The sequence below is a fragment of the Rhodamnia argentea genome, chromosome 2, assembly GCF_020921035.1.
Source record: "Rhodamnia argentea isolate NSW1041297 chromosome 2, ASM2092103v1, whole genome shotgun sequence".
Classification (NCBI taxonomy): Eukaryota; Viridiplantae; Streptophyta; class Magnoliopsida; order Myrtales; family Myrtaceae; genus Rhodamnia; species Rhodamnia argentea.
Window position 1 is genome coordinate 33721116 of NC_063151.1, and position 19673 is coordinate 33740788.

At 42.3% G+C, this 19673-nt stretch overlaps 4 protein-coding genes and 1 long non-coding RNA gene across 5 annotated transcripts; 3 read left to right on the forward strand and 2 right to left on the reverse strand.

Annotated features, from left to right (window-relative positions):
• Positions 1–1966: 1966 nt before the first annotated feature.
• Positions 1967–2752, forward strand: LOC115735426 (ethylene-responsive transcription factor ERF020). The gene has a single exon (XM_030666653.2). It carries the CDS (start codon positions 2019–2021, stop codon positions 2505–2507), a length of 489 nt encoding a protein of 162 aa, XP_030522513.1. The 5' UTR covers positions 1967–2018; the 3' UTR covers positions 2508–2752.
• Positions 2753–3955: 1203 nt separating this feature from the next.
• LOC115737344 (11-beta-hydroxysteroid dehydrogenase B) lies at positions 3956–6653 on the reverse strand. The gene is made up of 6 exons (XM_030669423.2): positions 6366–6653; positions 5327–5519; positions 5082–5167; positions 4869–5000; positions 4376–4540; positions 3956–4258 (listed from the first exon to the last, which is right to left on the reverse strand). Exons 1-6 carry the CDS (start codon positions 6546–6548, stop codon positions 3956–3958), a joined length of 1062 nt encoding a protein of 353 aa, XP_030525283.1. The 5' UTR covers positions 6549–6653.
• A 1754-nt stretch (positions 6654–8407) lies between these two features.
• On the forward strand, positions 8408–13109 carry LOC115735484 (probable serine/threonine-protein kinase At1g09600). The gene is made up of 8 exons (XM_030666743.2): positions 8408–9600; positions 9911–10195; positions 10614–10931; positions 11070–11297; positions 11572–11672; positions 11852–11963; positions 12040–12327; positions 12642–13109. Exons 1-8 carry the CDS (start codon positions 9133–9135, stop codon positions 12804–12806), a joined length of 1965 nt encoding a protein of 654 aa, XP_030522603.1. The 5' UTR covers positions 8408–9132; the 3' UTR covers positions 12807–13109.
• Positions 13110–13522: 413 nt separating this feature from the next.
• Positions 13523–18372, reverse strand: LOC115735736 (UPF0301 protein BF2109). The gene is made up of 3 exons (XM_030667136.2): positions 17978–18372; positions 15141–15268; positions 13523–14406 (listed from the first exon to the last, which is right to left on the reverse strand). Exons 1-3 carry the CDS (start codon positions 18204–18206, stop codon positions 13732–13734), a joined length of 1032 nt encoding a protein of 343 aa, XP_030522996.1. The 5' UTR covers positions 18207–18372; the 3' UTR covers positions 13523–13731.
• LOC125313950 lies at positions 16395–16872 on the forward strand. The gene is made up of 2 exons (XR_007197662.1): positions 16395–16594; positions 16768–16872. It is a non-coding gene; the product is annotated as an uncharacterized LOC125313950 (long non-coding RNA).
• Positions 18373–19673: the final 1301 nt, after the last annotated feature.

Here is a 19673-nt window from a genome sequence, read left to right on the forward strand (position 1 = left end):
AGTCTACCATATCCATTGCCGTACGAACGGGGTTAAAGACGACTTCGGGCAAAAGAAATTCATGCTGCGGTATTGTCATCGCCCGTCGGAATCAACTACTGAAAGGTCCGTGGGTCGATGAATTCGCCTAATGATACTCAAGTTGCTCGAGAAAAGTCGGTACCCCGAACTTTGACGTGACGCCAGTTTGGAACGAGCAACGCCGGAGGAGGCTTGGATATCGAGCAATCCGAGATCGACCCAAACCGAACACGGAACGCGCCCAAAGGATGGAAATGGGTACTGTGAAGAGAATCCGAAGCACAATTGGAGCTGATCAACTTGCCACCATTCGAAATTCTAGTCAATCTAGATGCAAATTCATCTTCAACTTTGTGTCGGAATGGCAACGGCATGACGTAAGGAGCTACGTACGAGGAATTAATCTCGTGGCTGAGGTGGAGCGATCCTTCATGGTCAGCTGTCCAATCATGTGGAGTAAAACTTGGTCAATAGTTGACTTGACTCTTGTAGTGTGGCAAAGTGGCAAGCGCATACGATGACTAAAATGCTGCTCCAAAAGCCCCGTCTAGATTTATCCCCGTGCGAGGCCTAACTCCCAATGAGGCCATGATTGAGAAGAGGATATTTCCAAAAGGTTGGAGTCGACAGATTCGCTTACCCCAAAAGAGTACGCGTACAAGTTGAGCATGTGTACAAGTTGAGCCGCTCTTGAGGTTTGATTTGAACTCGAGCACTGTCTGCTTATTTTTGAAATCGATGTCATATGAAGCTGAGATTGATTCGGTGGCAAGAGCGGTCTCATCCCTAAAAGGTAAGAAAAGCTGGACAAAAGTATACTGTGAAATGTAGTGAATAGTTGTCAACGTCAATTACCAAAACAAGAGTATCATTTAAAACTCACCAAATTCAACGTCACTTGAGAGGGAAGACCCAAAAAAAATAAAAAAAAAATTAATGTTATGTACCCACATCAAGGTCTAAGGGAGTGACTCCACTCTTAACTTCCAATCTGAACAACCTCAAAACCAAATTATGATAATTACTTAATACATCATTCACGGGTCATTTTCTTCATTCGACACTTAATAATGAAAATCGATATGACATTAACTGCCAGCCCTACTATTTATCTAAAAGTAGTCGGTTAACCTATAAAAAAAAAAATCGTCAAAAAGAATAAACACGGAAGTTACTTCCTTTCACGAGAGAGTCGCTTCATCATATGTAATTTTAAGCGGGATTCGTAACCCAATATAGTATAAATGGTACGTTACGCATACATACACATTACACGTACATATATACGCATGTGTCGAAAATCATCTTGCAAAAGAAGAAGTGGGGACATAAAAAATTCAAAATCGCCGACGATGGACAAGGGCCCACGCCGCCCCGTTGGCTGACTCGTTCCAAGTACAGCGGTCGAGGGCCATAAAAGAGTCAGCCTAACCTTAACCCTGACCTTAACCTTATTATGATCGAGGAAAGCCCCACGTGGGCTCCACTGTATCCCATTAATTTCTTCTACACGTCCGTCATGTGGTGCCAATTACTTCACCACCACCCCCCACTTGAACCCCAATTTGCCCCCAGCCAGACCCCACCGGGCCCACCCCTCACCACTGACTTTCGATTCGATTCCTTCATTCTTCCGATTCTTCCCCAAACTACCCCTCGCCACCGTCCACCGCCCACTTCCCCTCCTCCTCTACTGGTCGAGAAAGTGTGCTTTTTATTTTATTTTATTCATTGTTCAACGTTTGACCCTTGAATATTTTGACTCTTGCTCGGTCGCCTCTCTCCCTCTTGCAATATCTCCAAAGTTTGTCGGACCATTCATGCCCCTTCTGACCTTCGCATCGATCTTCAACCTATATATAACCGCCCCGCTCCTCACCTTCCCCTTCACCGTCTTCGTCCGACCCCATCTACAAGCACAAGCACACACACCAGAAGAAGCGAGAGCGCGCCATTTGCTCGGTTGTGCGCCGCGAAGGGGACCGAGCTCCGAGAGGATGAGCAGCTCGTCGTCCGAGGAGCCCCGGAACAACAACGCTAAGTACGCCGGAGTCCGCCGCAGGAAGTGGGGCAAGTGGGTGTCCGAGATCCGTGTCCCCGGCACGCAAGAGCGGCTCTGGCTCGGCTCCTACGCCACCCCCGAGGGCGCCGCGGTCGCCCACGACATCGCCTCCTACTGCCTCCGCGGGCCCTCCTGCCTCGACAAGCTCAACTTCCCCGCCCTTCTGCCGCCCAGCGCGCGGCCCGGCATGTCCCCGACGTCGGTCCAGAGGGCCGCCTCGGACGCCGGCATGGCGGTCGACGCGCAGCACATCACCAGGAGGCCGAACGAGGAAGCGGACGGGACGAGCGCTGGCCACCACCCCAGGGCCGACGGCACGCACGCCGGTTTGGAATGCGCGCACGGGAGTGAGGCCTGTTCCGGGACCTGGGAAGGGAGAGGAGGAGATCACGGATTGAGCATTTCGGTGGATGACTACTTGTGAATCTGTGATTTTCCCTTACACATTAGATTAGAATGCAACATAGCCCCGTGTATATTATTACAACGACATCATATCACTTGACTGCTGAGTGTACGACCAGTTCTGACTGCTTGGTCGAACCGAAAATAATTCAACAAACTGGCATGGATGAACAGTCGACGCCAGATTCATACGGAGCTCAGCTTACTGTCTGTATCTAGTGGAATTAGCTTTGACACGACAGTATCTCTGATTGATCATGCAATTCCCTTGGGGGAAAATTTCAAAAAAGGGTTCCAAATCCCCTCATTTTATCAAATAAAGACTTGAAGTGAATTTTGTTTCAAATAAGGGTCCGAAGTGCCTTTGATTATGTCAAATAAGGACCTAAAGTGGTTATAATTGTTTCAAATAAGGTATGACCTTACCAACAGGCCGGCCAGCCAAATTTTTCAGCCGATCGAGGAAATTTTCGTAAAAATATAAATTTAATCTATTTTTTTTATTAAATTAAATTAAAACAAACAAACAAAAACAGAAAAAAAAAACAAAAACAAAAACAAAAACACAAGCGGGAGGTTCGCCTATCTTCTTCCTTTCTTTTTTTTTTTAAATTTTTTGTTGTGTTTCAAAATTTCTTTAAAAAAAGGAAAAATAAAATAAAATAATAAATTACCAAAATATCCTTAACTGAAATGATTCAGGCCTTTTTTTGAGACTAATATAATCACTTTAGGCTCTTAGTTGAAATAATATATACTTCATGTCCTCTTTTGACACAATCGGGATACTTCAGATTCTTATTTGAAATAATGTTCACTTCAAGTCCTCATTTAAGAAAATAAGGACACTTGAAACCTTTTTTTGGAATTTCCCCTTCCCTTCACGAAGTGTTCATGAACCGAAAAATAGTCTGGTCATCGACAGATGCAGACCGAGCCATATGCTCACGTATCGGTCAAATGATGGAAGAACTCGATCGGGAAGAAAAGACTTTCTGATAACGGTTGTGTGCGGACACGATTGGGTCCATAAAGGTGTCATCTTTTTTGTCGTTTAATCCCTACTTTTTACCCAATTTTTTACCGGGCCAAACTCGGACCACGTGAAAGGAGGTGAAAAGTCTTTTGTATGGCTTCTGCGAGAAAAATGAGACGGAGACGGCATGCGACCCAGAGAAACTGCTGACCACGCTACTTTCAACTTCTACCCTTTTGACTTGTATTCACATCGAGAAGGAGATTTGAACTATAACGGTCCATTGAAACTGTTCTGAAAATGCCAGTGTGATTGAAATCATATGCACCAGAACTAAGTCAAAAACAGCTGAACTTTATTATTGTTCCTTCCCAACAAAGCACCGAGTAAAGTTCAGTTCATATTTATTCTCCCTCACAAGAATCTAAATGCAAGCAGAGATTCAACAGAGGCATCCGGAAAGATTAGTCATCCGAGAGGAGCGTCCTCGTTCATTCCATTTTTTGCTGGGAGGCGATTGGACTAGCGGTCAGCTTCCTCGGCGAAGGGCCCTCCAGGAGCGGCCTCCCTGCCCCCTCCTGGATGGGCCTCCCCGTCCCCACAAGGGACGTCCTTCGAGCGCCGTGCGTCGCGAGGAGCAGGCGGAATGTCCACCGGAGCACGTTCGGTGCGAAGACCCTGAAGAGGAGGAACGTGTCATACCAGCTCGGGTACCTGACGTACGCATCTCCTCGGCAAGCGCCCGATACGATCAACTTTGCAAACTCTTCCACGGGACCCCCGCTGACATGTACCTGCGTATAGATAGTTGACAAACTTGTAGAACCAAACCAGAAAATGGTTCTCTATTTGTGACAGATAAGAAAATTATTCAAGCAGAAACAGAGAATTAAGCAAAATAAAGATCTTACTTCTCTTTCTTCTTTCCATTGCATCTCTGCACCTTCCTCTAACATGAACTTGCCCCTGGTCATTTCGCTGCCAATCCAACCGTGAGTAGCTATTGTTATCCCGACATCGTCTCCAACTTCAAACCTCAGAGTCTCGTAAAAGTTCACCAGAGCTGCCTTCGCTGCCTAGTTAACAAAGCGGACTTAAAGTAGAGGACCGCAGTTCTTTAATGCTAGAATTGTGTATGTCGGATGATGATTCGAGCACATAATTTCTCTAATTGAGGGTAACTAATCGCCATGAACATCAGATTCACAATGTCGTCTTTCATACAAATGCAATAATGTACACATTGCGCATGATGATTGGCATTGATTTTTGATTCATCATTCAGCTATAACTACAACCACTTCGATTTTTTACCAGAAAAGATCATTAAACAATGAAAATGTGTCGACTGCACGTCCTCTACGACATACTGAAACGCGCCGTATTGGATCTCAATATACTCACAGAATAGAGGCTCATCCTTGGCAGAGGTAACCAGCTCTCCACCGATGCGTTTACTACAATCTTCCCATTGCTCTCGTGTAGATAAGGCAGCGCAACATAAGTTGGATAAACATTTCCCCAAAAGTTAATATCCTGCAACAATGAAGCGAGGCATCGCCACTAGTTTGTGGTAAAACTGATACGCATGAATCGGAGAGCAAATGAAAATCATACCATAAAATGCGGGAAAACAGATGTGTCTGTTACTTCTTCAAAGTAGAATGTATGTCCAAGACTTGCCGTGTTCACTAAATGATCCACTGCAAAGATGTAAAAGGGAATTTCTATCAAGCTATAAAATTGACAGGAAAAAGAGGCTCGATTCCATTTTTGAAGTCCTCCAAATTCGAGTAGCAGAGAGTAAATAAGTAGATCAATCAACCATAGTCACACACAGGTTAGAATTAAGTGATACTTACAACGCCCGTACAGACTTATGGTCTCATTGACGAATCTCCGGCAATCCTCTTCTTTAACAACATCTGCAGCGATGGTCAGGACATGCGTTGCACCCATCCGCCTCGCATTCTCACTGATTCCAATGAGCCTAAACTCCCTCCGTGCAACCAACACTAGATTCGCTCTTCTCTTGGCATATTCGTAAGCAATTTGCTGAGATTAAAGTCAAGTTCATGTAGTCAGATAAATCTACCAAGAAGGAAAGGGAAAATAATGATGCAGCTAACAAGATGGACCAAATGATTGGACATGCCAAGACTCCGAGCAGTCGAACTAACTCGGACAAAAGAAATCCAGAACAATGGGTCTTCTATTATCGACGCATAATACACAGCAACGTGTTATCAAGCAGATAAGTAGCCCTCCTCTTTCGATTCTCTACACCTCATCAGAGTTTCTAAATCGAAAACTTGCTATGTTCAGCCGGGCAGCCGAAGTTACAATCACCTGTAGAAAGCAATGACTCGTTTGCATCGACAGCAGGGCTCGCTGCTCTCACCCCAGATTCCACATTTATCTGTCCACTATCGCCCAAAAGAAACTGCTCGGAATATCGTAATCAGTAAGTATAGTCTTAACTAGTGGATTCATGACTCTATTGCAGAAAGCTACTATGATCATAATCGACGGAGAGTCATGCCAATTCGCTAGTATCACAACACTAAAGCATCCAACATATGCTGCAGTGCAGCGTCGTGTGGGACAATACTGAAACATCACCAAACTGTCGCAAAAAGTAAGGCCCTCATCATGTGTAACACGGTCATGCGAATGCAAAAGTGAAACGGCAGCATATCACCCTTACAAATCTGTCACATAATAACATCTGAGAGAAGCCAAATTTTCCTATTGAACCGTGCAAGGGTGTTCTTCTGATTCCCATTGGGCCTATGTTAAATCCTTTCATTCTTATTGCGGGATCTCCTCTGTTTTAGTAAGTACTCTCTCTCTCTCTCTCTCTCTCTCTCTCTTCGCTGAAGCATCTCTGTTTTTTCTCACCTCTCCGATACCGGAAGAAGCACCGGTGATGATGACCACTTTGCCCTCCATGTCCTCGCTGTAGTACGTGTTGTAGAGCCATTCGCATGCGTTGAGGAAAGACAGAGCAGGCCAGGCGAAGGCCAGCATCACCAGGCTCGCCGGCGGCACCACCCAGTTCATGAACGAGTTCACCAGATCCATCGCCTCCGATGCTTGGACGCTCGAGGAACAAAAGGGAGGGGCTTCGATCAAAACCCACTGGAGAAATGATCAGACCTTAACGGGGAGAGGCAGAAACAGAGCAGCGTGAGACGGGGGGTGAGAGAAGGGACATAGAAAGGAACACCCAGCAACGCCATCGCATGTGTTCATGCAGAATGAGACACGTGTTGAGAGAGGATCTAGTTTTGCGACGAATGGAAGGGAGTTTTGGACGTTATTGCATGATGGATGGATAATGCCGAGAGCTGGAGTGGTCTGAGCTTTCCTTCTCCGCGCTGTTATTCACTGCGTGCGAGTTCGAGTCGAGCGTCTCGTTTGAGATGAAACGGGCGACTGGAGGTGGTGATATTGCGCAATCTAACGCTGACAATCGAATATTAAATTAATTGAAAGTCAAAATTACTTGAATGTAAATTTCACTATAAATAGATATCCGAAAAAATGATTTCTGAATTTTGGCTCAATATGCAATAAATAGTCCATAGACTTTTAATTTATTCAATATAATCCCCTGACTTTTGGTACATGTTCAATGTTGTTCCTAAACTTGAATTAATGGAATGATAATACTGAACATTTTAATATAGTTTATGGGCTAAATTGAGCATGTACTAAAAGTCCAGAATCACATTGAGCAAATTAAAAATTTAAAGATCGTATTACACATTAGGGTAAAGCTTAGGGATCATATTAATCAAATTAAAAATTCATGGATCACATTGCACATTTAGTCAAAATTTAGGGACTATTCGTATCATTATGCCTAGATCTTATGAGGTTAAGGAATATAAAATAGTAAAGTATGCACTCTGTCCGGTAAAAATTGAACATGTACTAAAAATCCGTAATCACATTGAACAAATTAAAAATTTAAAGATCATATTACACATTAGGGTAAAGCTTAGGGATTATATTAATCAAATTAAAAATTCATGGATCACATTACACATTTGGTCAAAGTTTATGGACTATTCGTATCATTATGCCTAGATCTTATGAGGTTAAGGAATATAAAATAGTAAAGTATGCACTCCGTCCAGTAAAAATTCAATATGTTATTAGCAACGTAAGTTTTCGATACAACCCTTACAAGGTCGCGTGCGAAATAGTGCAGGCTCACTGCCTGTTACCGATTTGATCATGTGAATCCTGAATGATCAATCGATTGCATGTGATAATTCCGCGACGCTGCGCAAGCCGCTATTTGCTGGTTTTGCATTTGAGGCCATATACACTATCGAATGAGATGAGTCCCACCAAAAATTTATGCAGAGGCTCCGAACATTTGTGATGCTCCCCCAATACTTTCTTCCAGGGACGGGGCTTGATTAGGTTCGGATCATTTCGGGTGTCGGATGCATTGGGCCCGGCGGGCACACGGATCCAATTTTAAGAATTTCTCTTCGATTTGCCACGTGGCGCTGAGGACGGGTGGTCCCACTTGCTATGCTGTGCTGCATGTTGGTGCAGAGCACGTCGTCTCTCTCTGCAAGTTTTGAACTTTCCGGGTTCAGACACTCCACACACAACCCACATTCCTCTGAGACTTGAGGAAACTTCTCTTCTTCTTCTTCCTTGGCAAACGAAGGTTTGTTTATGGCAGGTTTTCATTGCGGTTTGACAATTCCAGTGTCACCCTTTAGAGAGAGAGAGAGAGAGAGAAACAGCATCATTCCAACCATTACACTCCTCGCCACCAATGGTCTCCCGCGTTTCTAGGGTGTATCTCCGAAATCAAGAAACTGCGAATCCCATTATTCCTTTTCCCCTCCTTTTCTCTTTATCTTCTGAGATTTTCCATTTCTGTCCTCTCTCTCTCTCTCTCTCTCATGTCTGGTTTTGCCTATTCCAAGAACTTGCAGAAGTTAATTACTTTATTGTTTTTTTTTTGTGAAATTTAGCGATTTTCTTTTCGGTTTTTCAAAATTGGGAGACCGGGACAGAGAAACTTGCCACCCAGAAACACCGGCCAGAACTCCCCCCCAATCAACGAACTTTTCAATGTGACTCGTTTTGTAAATTTACCTTTTTTCTCTTCTGGGTGTTCGGCGCTGGGATTTCTGGTCTGGTTTTCGTTTCTTTCTTCTTTGTTCTTGAGAGGGCTGATTGGTTCTGTGTTCTTCTCCATCATTCGTCCTTGTCTTGTCTGTTTTGTCTGTCAAAGATAAATCTCCTTTCTTGTCGGCCCATTTCCTTTGAAACATCCTAAACATATTGCGATTTTTGTCCCTGAAGTTTCTTCTCTGACATTGCAAGCAGCATTCCCTTCATTCTGTCTCGGAAGAACGTTTTCGGGTTCCTTCCGTGATTGCGATTCGCCACCCTCCTCATTCTGGATATTGGTTGAAGATATCTGGTAGGATCGAGGGTGTTGCATCAAATCCTTTCTCGAGAATATAGGCTGGAAAAAGCTCTGGGGATAACCTCAAACGAGGCAGGTAATTTACAGGGACAATCAGGAAAGAGAAACGAGTTTCTATATGCTTAATCCAAAGGTGCCAAAAGGGTGCTTTCGCAAATTCGGAATAGATCTGTCGGGCGGCCGGGAGTGCAAGGTGAAACTATGGGCTGCTTGTGTTCGAAAGAAGCGGTCGTCGATGAAAAGATTGAGGAAGATGTGAAGGCTGCGGAATTGAGCAAGTCCTCTCTCCAGTTGGTCGCTCCCAGTGCCAAGATAGAGGACATTGCAATAGAGTTACAGGGGAAGGGCAGAAATGATGGCTTGGCTCATTCAATGTCAAGGGCGTCCTCGCAAGTGCATCGGGGTTCCGTGCATGGCGTATCATCAGAAGAAGCAGAAAAGAAAACCAGGATTGTTGAGAGACCCGCAAAGGGACATCAGAGAGGAATAAGCATGGAGTTAGGACCAAATGGATCACAACAGGGGACGTCGAGGATCGTCAGTATTCCTCACGGTGCCGAAGGAGAGCAAATTGCTGCTGGATGGCCATCTTGGCTTACTTCGGTTGCTGCAGATGCTATCAGAGGATTGGTGCCTCGGAAAGCAGAGTCCTTTAAGAAGTTAAACCAAGTGAGTGCTTCTCATGTCCTTGTTCTTTTACATTAATTCCTGGCGCCTGATGATATTAAGGATACAGTTCCTGGTGACATTCTCCTTGCGCAGTACGAAAGAACATCAATGCACATTTGCTACAATTGCGATAATTAATTCCTATTGTTGTGTAACCACGTTCTTATAGTAACTTTGGTTGTTGGAGTTGTGTTAACCATTCATTTTGTTTGTTTAACATTGAATTCCTGTTATTCATGATTCTAGGATAATTAGCAGATTTTCTCCTCTTCATCCTTGCCTTTATGTAAATGAAATGCTCTTTGTGTAGATTGGACAAGGGACCTACAGCACTGTTTACAAGGCTCGTGACCTTGAAACGGGTAAAATTGTTGCAATGAAGAAAGTGAGGTTTGCTAACATGGATCCCGAGAGTGTGCGCTTCATGGCTAGGGAAATTCATATATTGCGGAAACTTGATCACCCCAACATTATGAAGCTAGAGGGTATTGTCACTTCCAGGATTTCGGGCAGCTTGTATCTTGTGTTTGAGTACATGGAGCATGATCTCGCTGGCCTTATTGCCAGGCCTGGCGTTAAGTTAAGCGAGCCTCAGGTAAGTTTCTCCTGCTGTAACTTTATGAAAGTGTCGGAGGTTAGTCATTGATAGTATATTATGGTGCACCATCAGTCTAACAGACTTGATCTCTGATGGAACATGCTTTTTCCTTCTTTTTAACCTATCAAATTGGAAAAGCTTAAACAAAATTGAACAAAAGGCGCATAACATTTTTTAGCATAAACTTCTGACTCGCAGAACTTAGAGTTCGACTTTGATTCATCTTTTCAGCGACATTTCAAACATGTTTTTATTTTTAATGCTTATAAAGTTCGGTCCTTACAATTCTTCTGTTCATCCCAGACAGTTCTGTAAGGCTCCAATGGTTGGTCTCGGTTCCTTTGAGAAATATTACTGAGAGCACTTTCCTGCATTACATGGAAGCCTAATTACGATCTGCCTCATGATCTTGCAGATTAAATGTTTTATGCAACAACTGCTTCGTGGACTGGAACACTGCCATAAGCGTGGTGTTTTGCATAGAGACATTAAGGGTTCTAATCTCCTTATCAGCAATGATGGAGTCCTCAAAATCGGCGACTTTGGTCTTGCCACATTTTTTCAGCCTGACCAACAGCAGCCACTGACCAGTCGTGTAGTAACTCTTTGGTATAGGGCACCTGAGCTGCTGCTTGGTGCTACTGAGTATGGAGTTGCCGTGGATCTATGGAGTACTGGCTGCATCCTTGCCGAATTGTTTGCAGGAGAGCCTATTATGCCTGGAAGAACCGAGGTAGTCTCCCTAATATGATCTATGTGTTATGTTGTCATTTACACTTGCAAAAATGAATCTCTCCCAGTTTGAGAATTGCTCCTCCTTAAACACTTGAAAGTTTTTCTAATTGACCAACAAAATTGTGAACAATCTTAGGTGGAGCAATTACATAAAATTTTCAAGTTGTGTGGTTCTCCTTCTGAGGATTACTGGTGGAATACAAGGTTTCCACAAGCAACTAGCTTCAGAACTCAGCAACATCATAAACGACGGGTTGCGGAAAAATTCAAAGATTTTCCTTCTTCCGCTCTGGCACTTATTGAAAAGCTCCTTGCAATGGAGCCAAAAGAGAGAGGATCCGCGGATTCTGCACTGAAAAGTGAGGTGATAACTTACCTCTAATTATTTTCTAGGCTTTCGGGTTATTTCATTACCATTTTGAAAAGGAAACCTGCTTGAATCATTTTGGTTGTCTTGTTAAATGTGTATATGGCTCTAGTGGTGGGGAATACGTAGAGACTGTTTTCATTCTCTCGAGATGGTGATGTTTTTCAATTATTCACAGTGTAATGGAACTTTAAAATGCTTCAGATTGCAAATATGGTGTGATATATTCGTGGTTTGCCACCACAGTTCTAAAGTTTGGTTTTTATTTCAGTTTTTCATGACAAAACCCCTTCCATGTGACACATCAAGTCTGCCAAAGTATCCTCCAAGCAAAGAGTTTGATGCCAAGCTGCGAAATTTGGAAGCAAGAAGGTATGCCAGTATCATCATAGACCATTTTATCTTCTCGTTCTGCAATTCTGCAGCTCTTGAATTTTCTTTTGGCAACATTTGAGGATACTGCTGTTGGCTTCGGTCGCTCTTTAGGATTTCTGCTATTTATCCCTAATCATGGGAGGCTTTTATATGCAACTTTTGAATTTGAACTTCAGGCAAAAAGCAGGGACAGTAAAGGGACGAGGACCAGAATCTGTTAGGAGGGGTTTGAGAGATAATAAGGTGCCAACGCCAGAGTTTGATGCTAATGGGGAGGTCTGTTTGCAGGTATGAGTAAGGTTAAGAACACATTCTCACTTGTTCTCTTCAATATCTCATCTATGCAAACTTGGAAATTTTGCAGGGACAGTCAAATACCATAAGCATTAGTCATAAGTTCAATCCCCAGGAGGATAGTGGGTCCGGTTTCCTAATTGAGCCTCCGAGAGTAAACAGACCAAATGGTTTTTCTCATTGTAGCTCGATGATTCACCCCAGTGTAACCGAATCTTCATTGACCAGTAAGGGTAGCTCCAGGAAGCATCCAGCAGAGTTGAAGACGCAGAAGTCTCTCATGCCGCGTGCAACAGCAGACTTGTCAAATGCATCTCTTAAAAAGGATGACGGGGCGGCTCCTAAAGAATTGATGCAGGTATAGCCACATTTGCATTTTCTGCTCAATCACTTACATTCTTGAAATATCACCCAAACTCCACAGCCTGAGTTTATTGACTGCAATATATGCCACTGTCATGAAATTCACATGCATCCTGGGGTGTATCGAGTGATAATATATCTGATCCGATGCTTCCATAAACAAAAAGTGGAACACGGACTTGTGGTTCTATGAATCACATGGCATTATGTTAGACAAGCGCATAAATGTGCCGTGAAATTCTTCCTAGCAAAGTACTTCCATGCTCTGCCTTTACAACTGCTAACTTATCCTCTGTAATTGCAAATAAGGGATATGTGCCGAAGAAAAACAGGATCCACTATTCAGGACCGCTGGTGCCTCCAGGAGGGAACATCGATGATATGCTGAAAGAGCACGAGAGACAAATCCAGCAGGCTGTCCGAAATGCGCGTTTGGGCAGGAACAGGACCAACGAGTATGGGCAACCGCATTAGTCTTGTAGTAAGTGTCAACAGGGAAAATGTTCTCTTAGGACATGGCTGCTGTTACCAGCAAGAACACACCTAGCAGTGGCAAGCACTCAAGCGCTTCATTACGAAGCTGAAATGAAAAGGTGTTACGTGTATAAAATGGGGAGTGTAGCTTTTGTCAAATGTATAGTCGTCTCTATTTTGTGCATGAAAAGAAAGGCCTCTTGGCATTTTGTGTCACTCTGTAAATCTTGAAGGGAAATTTGCTGTGTATGGCAGGAAGAGGTAAAAGCCCATACGGAGAAAAAGTTCGGTCTTTTTCTCTAAATTTGCTTTGTAGAACAAGGTTAGCAGCATTGTTCCAAGCTCCTCTTATGTACGGAAAAAGCGTAGACAACGTCCAAGGTTCGCGAGTAAGTTACAAATCATGCATACTGAGGAAAACTAGAAACAGGGCACTTCAGCCTTTGTTCTCTCTCCTTTTCCTTTCTTGACATGTACTATGGTCAACTCCTGGTTCATGTTTCAATTTCGGATTTATCTCTTAGTAAGAGTCAAGAAATAATGAGCTGCTGTAATGTTGTTTCCCACAGTAAAATCACTAGGGAAGGGAGGACAGATATCGCCAAAATGCTCTCTGTCAAGAAGCATTAACAAGTACCCATTTACTCGAGTTTTTCAGAGAATAGGCACATGGTTACTGCCAAGAGGATGTCTATAACACACCTTTCTCTAAATATATAAAATAACAGTGCATTAATCAAAATCAAAGAGAACAAGAACATGTCTTTAACAACAACCCATGCTCCTATCCAGGAACAAAAGTTGGAAAAAGGAAGACCTACACTCTACTACTGTACATTTGAGTTAATACTATTTTCCACAAGATTCTGGCTCAAAGATCTCAATTGTTTTCGAGCTTCCTTATTCACTTCAAGCCTACAAGTATCTACATATCTTGCTTCGGCTTCCGGCTGACCTCTGAATAGTGACCGCCCATTAGCTGCAGGATCTCCTCCCAAAGGCCTGAGGATGAACTCGATGAACCACCACAGATCAGATTTGAGCTGCATGCAGCGACGTACCAATAATCAGATTCTATTTCTTCTCTCAACTGATCAAATTGCCATCCAGCATAGCCCATAAAGAATCTAAAATCCTGAGGCTTCAGAACACCCTTCTTGACCAGCGCAGCTGCTTCATCCAAATTGTTGCGTGCACCAAAAGATAGGCCAGGAATGACCTCCTCAAAGCCAGGAAGCTTGGCCTTTTCCCCAGACTTTAGTAGAAACATGCTCGCTTCGAGAGGACCACCGAAATGCACAGAACAGTCGGCAAATGTTGTGGCAAGATGGAGGTTAGTGGGGTTCATGTGTTTGATCTTCTTGCTAAGTGGCCGGTTGATGACTATTCCAAATGGGCCCTCTTGTGGGTGTCTAGTTCCCGATCTGAGAAGGAGAACAACCGTCCTCTCGAAAGTGCGGACCCCATCAAGCTTTTCCGTAGCCACAAGGACACAGCCAGTTTCCGGTACTGGAATGGGATGTGCCCACTTAATGCCTGGAGGTTTGGACTCATGATGACCCTCATCTTTGTTGGGAGCCTCTGATTCTGTTTTTTCTGCCTGTTAATAATTTCATTAAGTAAATAATCACCCATCCAAGTCTTTAAAGGGAAGCAAATGTCCATCACCAGTGGAGGATTAAGTTAAACTCTTCACTAGTATTTGCAATTTTTTAATTGCTCAAACAAAGTCCGTTGACATCCCAGACGGGCACCTTAGCCCGTGGAAGGGATTGTATAATAAAAAGTGAGACAAGACCGATGGAATTTTTTTTCCTTGCTTGGCATGAAAGGAAAACGTTGAGGAGAGGATTCAAGAGGGGAAAAAAGATCCCTTGGGCCCACATCTCCACAAAGTTGAAGAGAAATTGGAGAGAAACCGGAATGACTATATTTTACTCTCGAGAAATTTCAAAATGCACCTTTTTTTCCTTAGAAATTTCAAAATGCATCTTTATCGCGCTTCTGGCGTAAAGGTCATTTTGTAACTCCTGCAATAGACAAAGTCTTCAAATAAGTTCATACTTTTGTCCAAACAAAACAAGGTTTTCTCCACCTACACCTCCATTTGTCCTCATTCAGTCAGTTCCTGTATTCACCTTTTATAGGGTAATTTAATACGACAAAAGACAGGTCAGACCAGGATAATCTTGCATGCAGGCCCTTTTAAAACCAAACTAGACTAAAGATTGGATATTTAGAGTTGTAACTGTTTACAATAATAATGACATGCCCAGACATGCAGTCCCATTTGAGTCTCTGTATAAAGAATAGCCATAAGTGAAAGAACATTACCTGTTCCCTCGCAAAAAGATTTGCCCTGAACTCTCTCCAATCCAGATTCTTATGGTTAGACTTCTGAGAAGCAGTATCATTGGATCTGTTGCCATCAGAAGAGTCTGGAGTAGAACGATCGCCATTTCCTGTGACAAAGTTACCAAAAAGTCCATGATGTGAAACACTTGCCCTGACTTTACACATTCAAAAGTCGTCTAATGCTTTATGTTTAGCATATTGAAAATCATCTCTTCCACTTACAATTTGAATACTTCTTCAGTACCAAAAGGAGAAATCAGCAAATATCTACTTACTTGCATTAGATAAGGGTATAGATGCTAAAGAGAATGTCTTTGATAAAAAGTACAACCCCTGATCAACATCAGAAGTTGTCAGTCAAGAGCTAGGATTGTTCCTCACTGCCAAAAATAACAGTTGTAGGACAACTTTTTGAGAATTGTCCGGCACAATTCCAGACCGCATAAAATCAAGGTTCAATTCCGAGTCTTTCCTTTCTCTGCCTGGACTCTGGAGTACCAATTACTCAGAATTTTTTAGCAAAAGAAAACCCAAGGACTATGCAAGAGGGCAACAAAATCTAATCAGGCAACAGAAACATTCCATTCCTTAGATTACAGAAAGCTCCATGTTGAAAAGAGCAAGCAAATTTACGAGAAACTTTTTTAGGGTATTATTGTTTGTCATACAGCATTTTTCAATTTTTTATTAATCTAGTCTCTCTTTAGTGTGATGACTATGAGTTTTAGTTCTTTACAACCGTTACCTTGGCCTACTTTTCAAGAAGTTTTACAGAAAGTTAAGTGAACATTATTGTTTGTGGTGTACAATGTGGCTTCAATCCAATTGTTTTGCTGCTTTCTTAAGCCTCAATAAATGACCTTATCAACCAAGCGGTATGTTGAAGTATATGTCCCACATTGCTTGACAAAGGGTTCTAAATGCTTATTATATTCATGTGGTCTCCCTCCACCTATTAGCTTAAGCTTTTGGGTTAGGTTTTCTAACATGGTATCAGAGCCAGTGCTACTATCCCTTTTGTGAATGTGCATGGTAAAAAATTCCTCAAAGACTCCACGTGAATGTGTGTAGTCAAAATTTCACGTGCCGCCTGTAATCAGGCTTGCACATGAGTGGAGGTATTGAAATATGTCCCACATTGCTTGACAAAGGGTTCTAAATGCTTATTATATTCATGTGATCTCCCTCCACCTATTAGCTTAAGCTTTTGAGTTGAACTTTCTAACACGATAATTTTGAAGAAAATCATATCTATCTTTATGCAACCGACAAGTCAAACACGTTCTTCTCCCTGACCTCTTTTGGGACACGGTACTAGAACATCACAACAAAAAGCAGCCAATAAAAAAGAAAATCCTTTCATGTCCTAACAGATTGAAGATACTAGAACTATCATCATCTGAGCTAGAGATTGGATACTGCCCCACAGAGAGGTCAACCGACACATCAAACACGTTCTTCTCCCTGACCTCTTTTGGGACATGGTACCAGAACATCACAACAAAAAGCAACCAATAAAAAAGAAAATCCTTTCATGTCCTAACAGATTGAAGATACTAGAACTATCATCATCTGAGCTAGAGATTGGATACTGCCCCACAGAGAGGTCAATGTGAAAAGAAAAACCACCGTTGCCATCTGTTCTCGCATTACTGCGGTATCCAGTATCTTCCAAAGAAATTTGCTTTTAATTAGTAATACATTCTGAAAATAAAGTTGCAGCAACACTCTTTTTATTCCTACTTCTTGCTTAATACATACTCACAGGAGACTACCAGAAAGGGACTTACACCCCAGGAAAAAACTGGGACATACCAGGGGCATCAAAGTATGAAACCTGAGACTGTTAATTCACCTGAGCTACTAAGTTTGATCTACATAGCCCCACGCAAATTCAACTGAGAGGGAACAGCATAATGGAAAGAAAAGAATATTCCTCACCCTTCGCTTAAAGGCATAGCATTTTCCAGAGCTTCCAAAACAGACCCACTTAAACAGTACTAACAGCCAATAGTAACAATTGACATTTTATGGTACCAATTTGGACAGTCGAATAATTTTCTCATAGAAGCTGGAGAAGCTAAAAAGGTCCTGCAGCTATTTGCAAAGCGTTTAACCAGCGCTCCATAGCTGCAGCAGCCCGTAGCTAACTGCTTTAAGGAAGCTGCAACTTCAAGGAATTACAACTAGAAAGGATGCGCTTACCAAATGAGCAAGTTAAGGCATATCATAACAGCTACAACACAACCACAGATATACCCAAAAAAAAAAAAAAACAATCTTGATGACAATGCACCGATGACTTGGCAATCCATGAGTCAAAAACTCAACAAGCCGAAACATGCAGCCACGCAGAATGAAAGATTAACATGAAACCCTTCGGGGCACATCAAAACAAGCGAGGTACTCCAGATTTTTCCATTTGATCTTCGCCTACATTTAGCGCCAAGGAGAATTTAAAGTTGTTCACATGCATAAGGAGGTTTCTGTTATCATCACAGTTAGTGATCCACTAGATTAGTGAAACAAGAGCTGGAATTGGCGCACTCAAAATCCGCAAACGTCGCAGATTAACATATACTTTGTCCCATCCTCAAAGGGATTTCACGGTATTTTCTGGGCGACCAAGAAGCAAAAAAGTCAAACTTGACGACACATCGATGAAAACGAAAAAGGACAACAAGGGCTGTCGCCATCAAGAACCATCGCGACACGAGAAAACCAAACATCACAAACCACATCAAGCAAGGCCCGAACCAAAATTCCGCACCCCCAACAAAAAAACCCCGTTTCAAGGGGGGCAAATTTTCACCAACCGGGTGAGGATGAATTGGAGTCGTTATCCTTCTTGGCCAGAGCTCGAACAGTCAGGGATCGGCGCGGAACGGGACGAGGCGCGATGGAGGGCTCCCGCTTCTTGAACACGCTGATCTCGAAGACCCTCGTGCCGGCTTTCCCCGATTTCCCACAAATGTCCCGGAAGGAATTGCGAAGAAGACAGGGGCTCCCGCCTGCGTTCTTCACATTCAGAGACCACAGATCCATGCTTTTCTCTCCTCGTTTCCTCTGTTTCCTTGGCCGAAGGAGGAGGAGGAGGAAACGGAGGCAGGATTGGCTTCAACTCTTTCTTCTGGTAGCTCGCTCTGGGAGGGAGAGACTCGTAGCTCGATAGAAGGAGAGTTGGACTTTTGGTGACAGCGTGCGGGAGAGAGATGGAGATGGAGGGGGTAAGAAAATCGAGTTAACGGATTTGTCGAGAGGAGAAAAAAAAAAAAAAAAACAGATGAAAACGATGCCTCTCGTAAGCCCAGAAAGAGAGAGAGAGAGAGAGAGAGGCGTATGGAGAGAGAAGGAATATGCTTTCTCTTATATATATTATCTCCAAGAATGGATATATATTATCTTCCTGCCTTTCCTTTCGGCCAGAAGAAATTTTGCTTGCTGGTTTGTTCTTTTTTCTCCAAGAAATTTCAAATATATATATATTGAAATTATCGGTTAATGAAAAATACTTTCGCTATTGACAGTAATTTATATTTAATCATTTTTGTGGGCAGCAGAAATACGTTATCGTTTATTCAATTTGGCACGCAATGTAAACGACCGTCTTTTGGAAAAATACTTTCCAAATAATTCAATTTTTTAGTGAGGCAAATGGAGCTTTGGAACAAAATTAGCAGATTCCCGATTTCAATTCATTTCCTACGAATCCGACTTCCAGAATCTTTTAGGAGACCCCTTTAAGCTTAATTGCCATGTTGAATTCACGTCATGGGATCATCCAAATTGCTAATTTAAAGGGGTCTTCTAAACGAAAATTTTTAGGTTGAAAACAACATAGGGTGGATTTATCATACGAATCAATTTGGGTTAAATGTAGCACGAGTGTGCCAGTTTGAGACTTTTTTGTTATTTTAACTCTAATTCTCTTTGTCTAGTTGTTTCCATTTTTTTTTTTCACTTTTTTTTTTGCTCCCAGTAGCCAAAAACAGCACCAATAATCTCGTGCGCAAAAATTGAAAACAACAGAAGCAGTTTCATCCATAGATCATACCACAAATAGTGAAAGTCAATCAACGCAATCAATATTAAAGGGGGTAAGCTTTTTTTTTTTTTTTTGTTGAAAAGGGGTAAGCTTAGATGGGGCCTAAAACTCCAACTTCAACTCTTATCCAAATTTTACATTTTTTCTCGTAAACAATCTTAAATTTTAAGTACAGTCTCAATTCTGGCATAATTTTTTTGTCCCATAAAAAAAAAAAACTCAAAACTTAGGTCCGGTCCCAAATTTTCATTTTGTCTCATAAAAAACTTATAAATTTAAATGCAGTCTCAATTCTTCCATAAACTTTTTTTTTGTTACATAAAAAACCCCAACTTTAAGTCTAGTCCCAATTTTACTATAATTTTTTTTTTGTCTCATAAAAAGAACTCAGCTTTAGGTCATGTTTCAATTTTACTCTAATTTTTTTTTCTTCTCATAAAAGATTACCAACTTGTACTTGAATCATA

Coding starts and splice junctions, on each gene's coding strand:
- LOC115735426 (XM_030666653.2), top strand. CDS start 2,019: ATGAGCAGCTCGTCGTCCGAGGAGCCCCGGAACAACAACGCTAAGTAC.
- LOC115737344 (XM_030669423.2), bottom strand. CDS start 6,548: ATGGATCTGGTGAACTCGTTCATGAACTGGGTGGTGCCGCCGGCGAGC. Junction 5,520..6,365: donor CTTCTTCCGGTATCGGAGAG/GTGAGAAAAAAC, acceptor CTTTAATCTCAG/CAAATTGCTTACGAATATGC. Junction 5,001..5,081: donor CTGTTTTCCCGCATTTTATG/GTATGATTTTCA, acceptor TCATTGTTGCAG/GATATTAACTTTTGGGGAAA.
- LOC115735484 (XM_030666743.2), top strand. CDS start 9,133: ATGGGCTGCTTGTGTTCGAAAGAAGCGGTCGTCGATGAAAAGATTGAG. Junction 11,298..11,571: donor ATTCTGCACTGAAAAGTGAG/GTGATAACTTAC, acceptor TTTTTATTTCAG/TTTTTCATGACAAAACCCCT. Junction 11,964..12,039: donor ATGGGGAGGTCTGTTTGCAG/GTATGAGTAAGG, acceptor GAAATTTTGCAG/GGACAGTCAAATACCATAAG.
- LOC115735736 (XM_030667136.2), bottom strand. CDS start 18,206: ATGGATCTGTGGTCTCTGAATGTGAAGAACGCAGGCGGGAGCCCCTGT. Junction 15,269..17,977: donor CTCCAATTCATCCTCACCCG/GTTGGTGAAAAT, acceptor ACTTTGTCACAG/GAAATGGCGATCGTTCTACT. Junction 14,407..15,140: donor ATCTTTTTGCGAGGGAACAG/GTAATGTTCTTT, acceptor AATTATTAACAG/GCAGAAAAAACAGAATCAGA.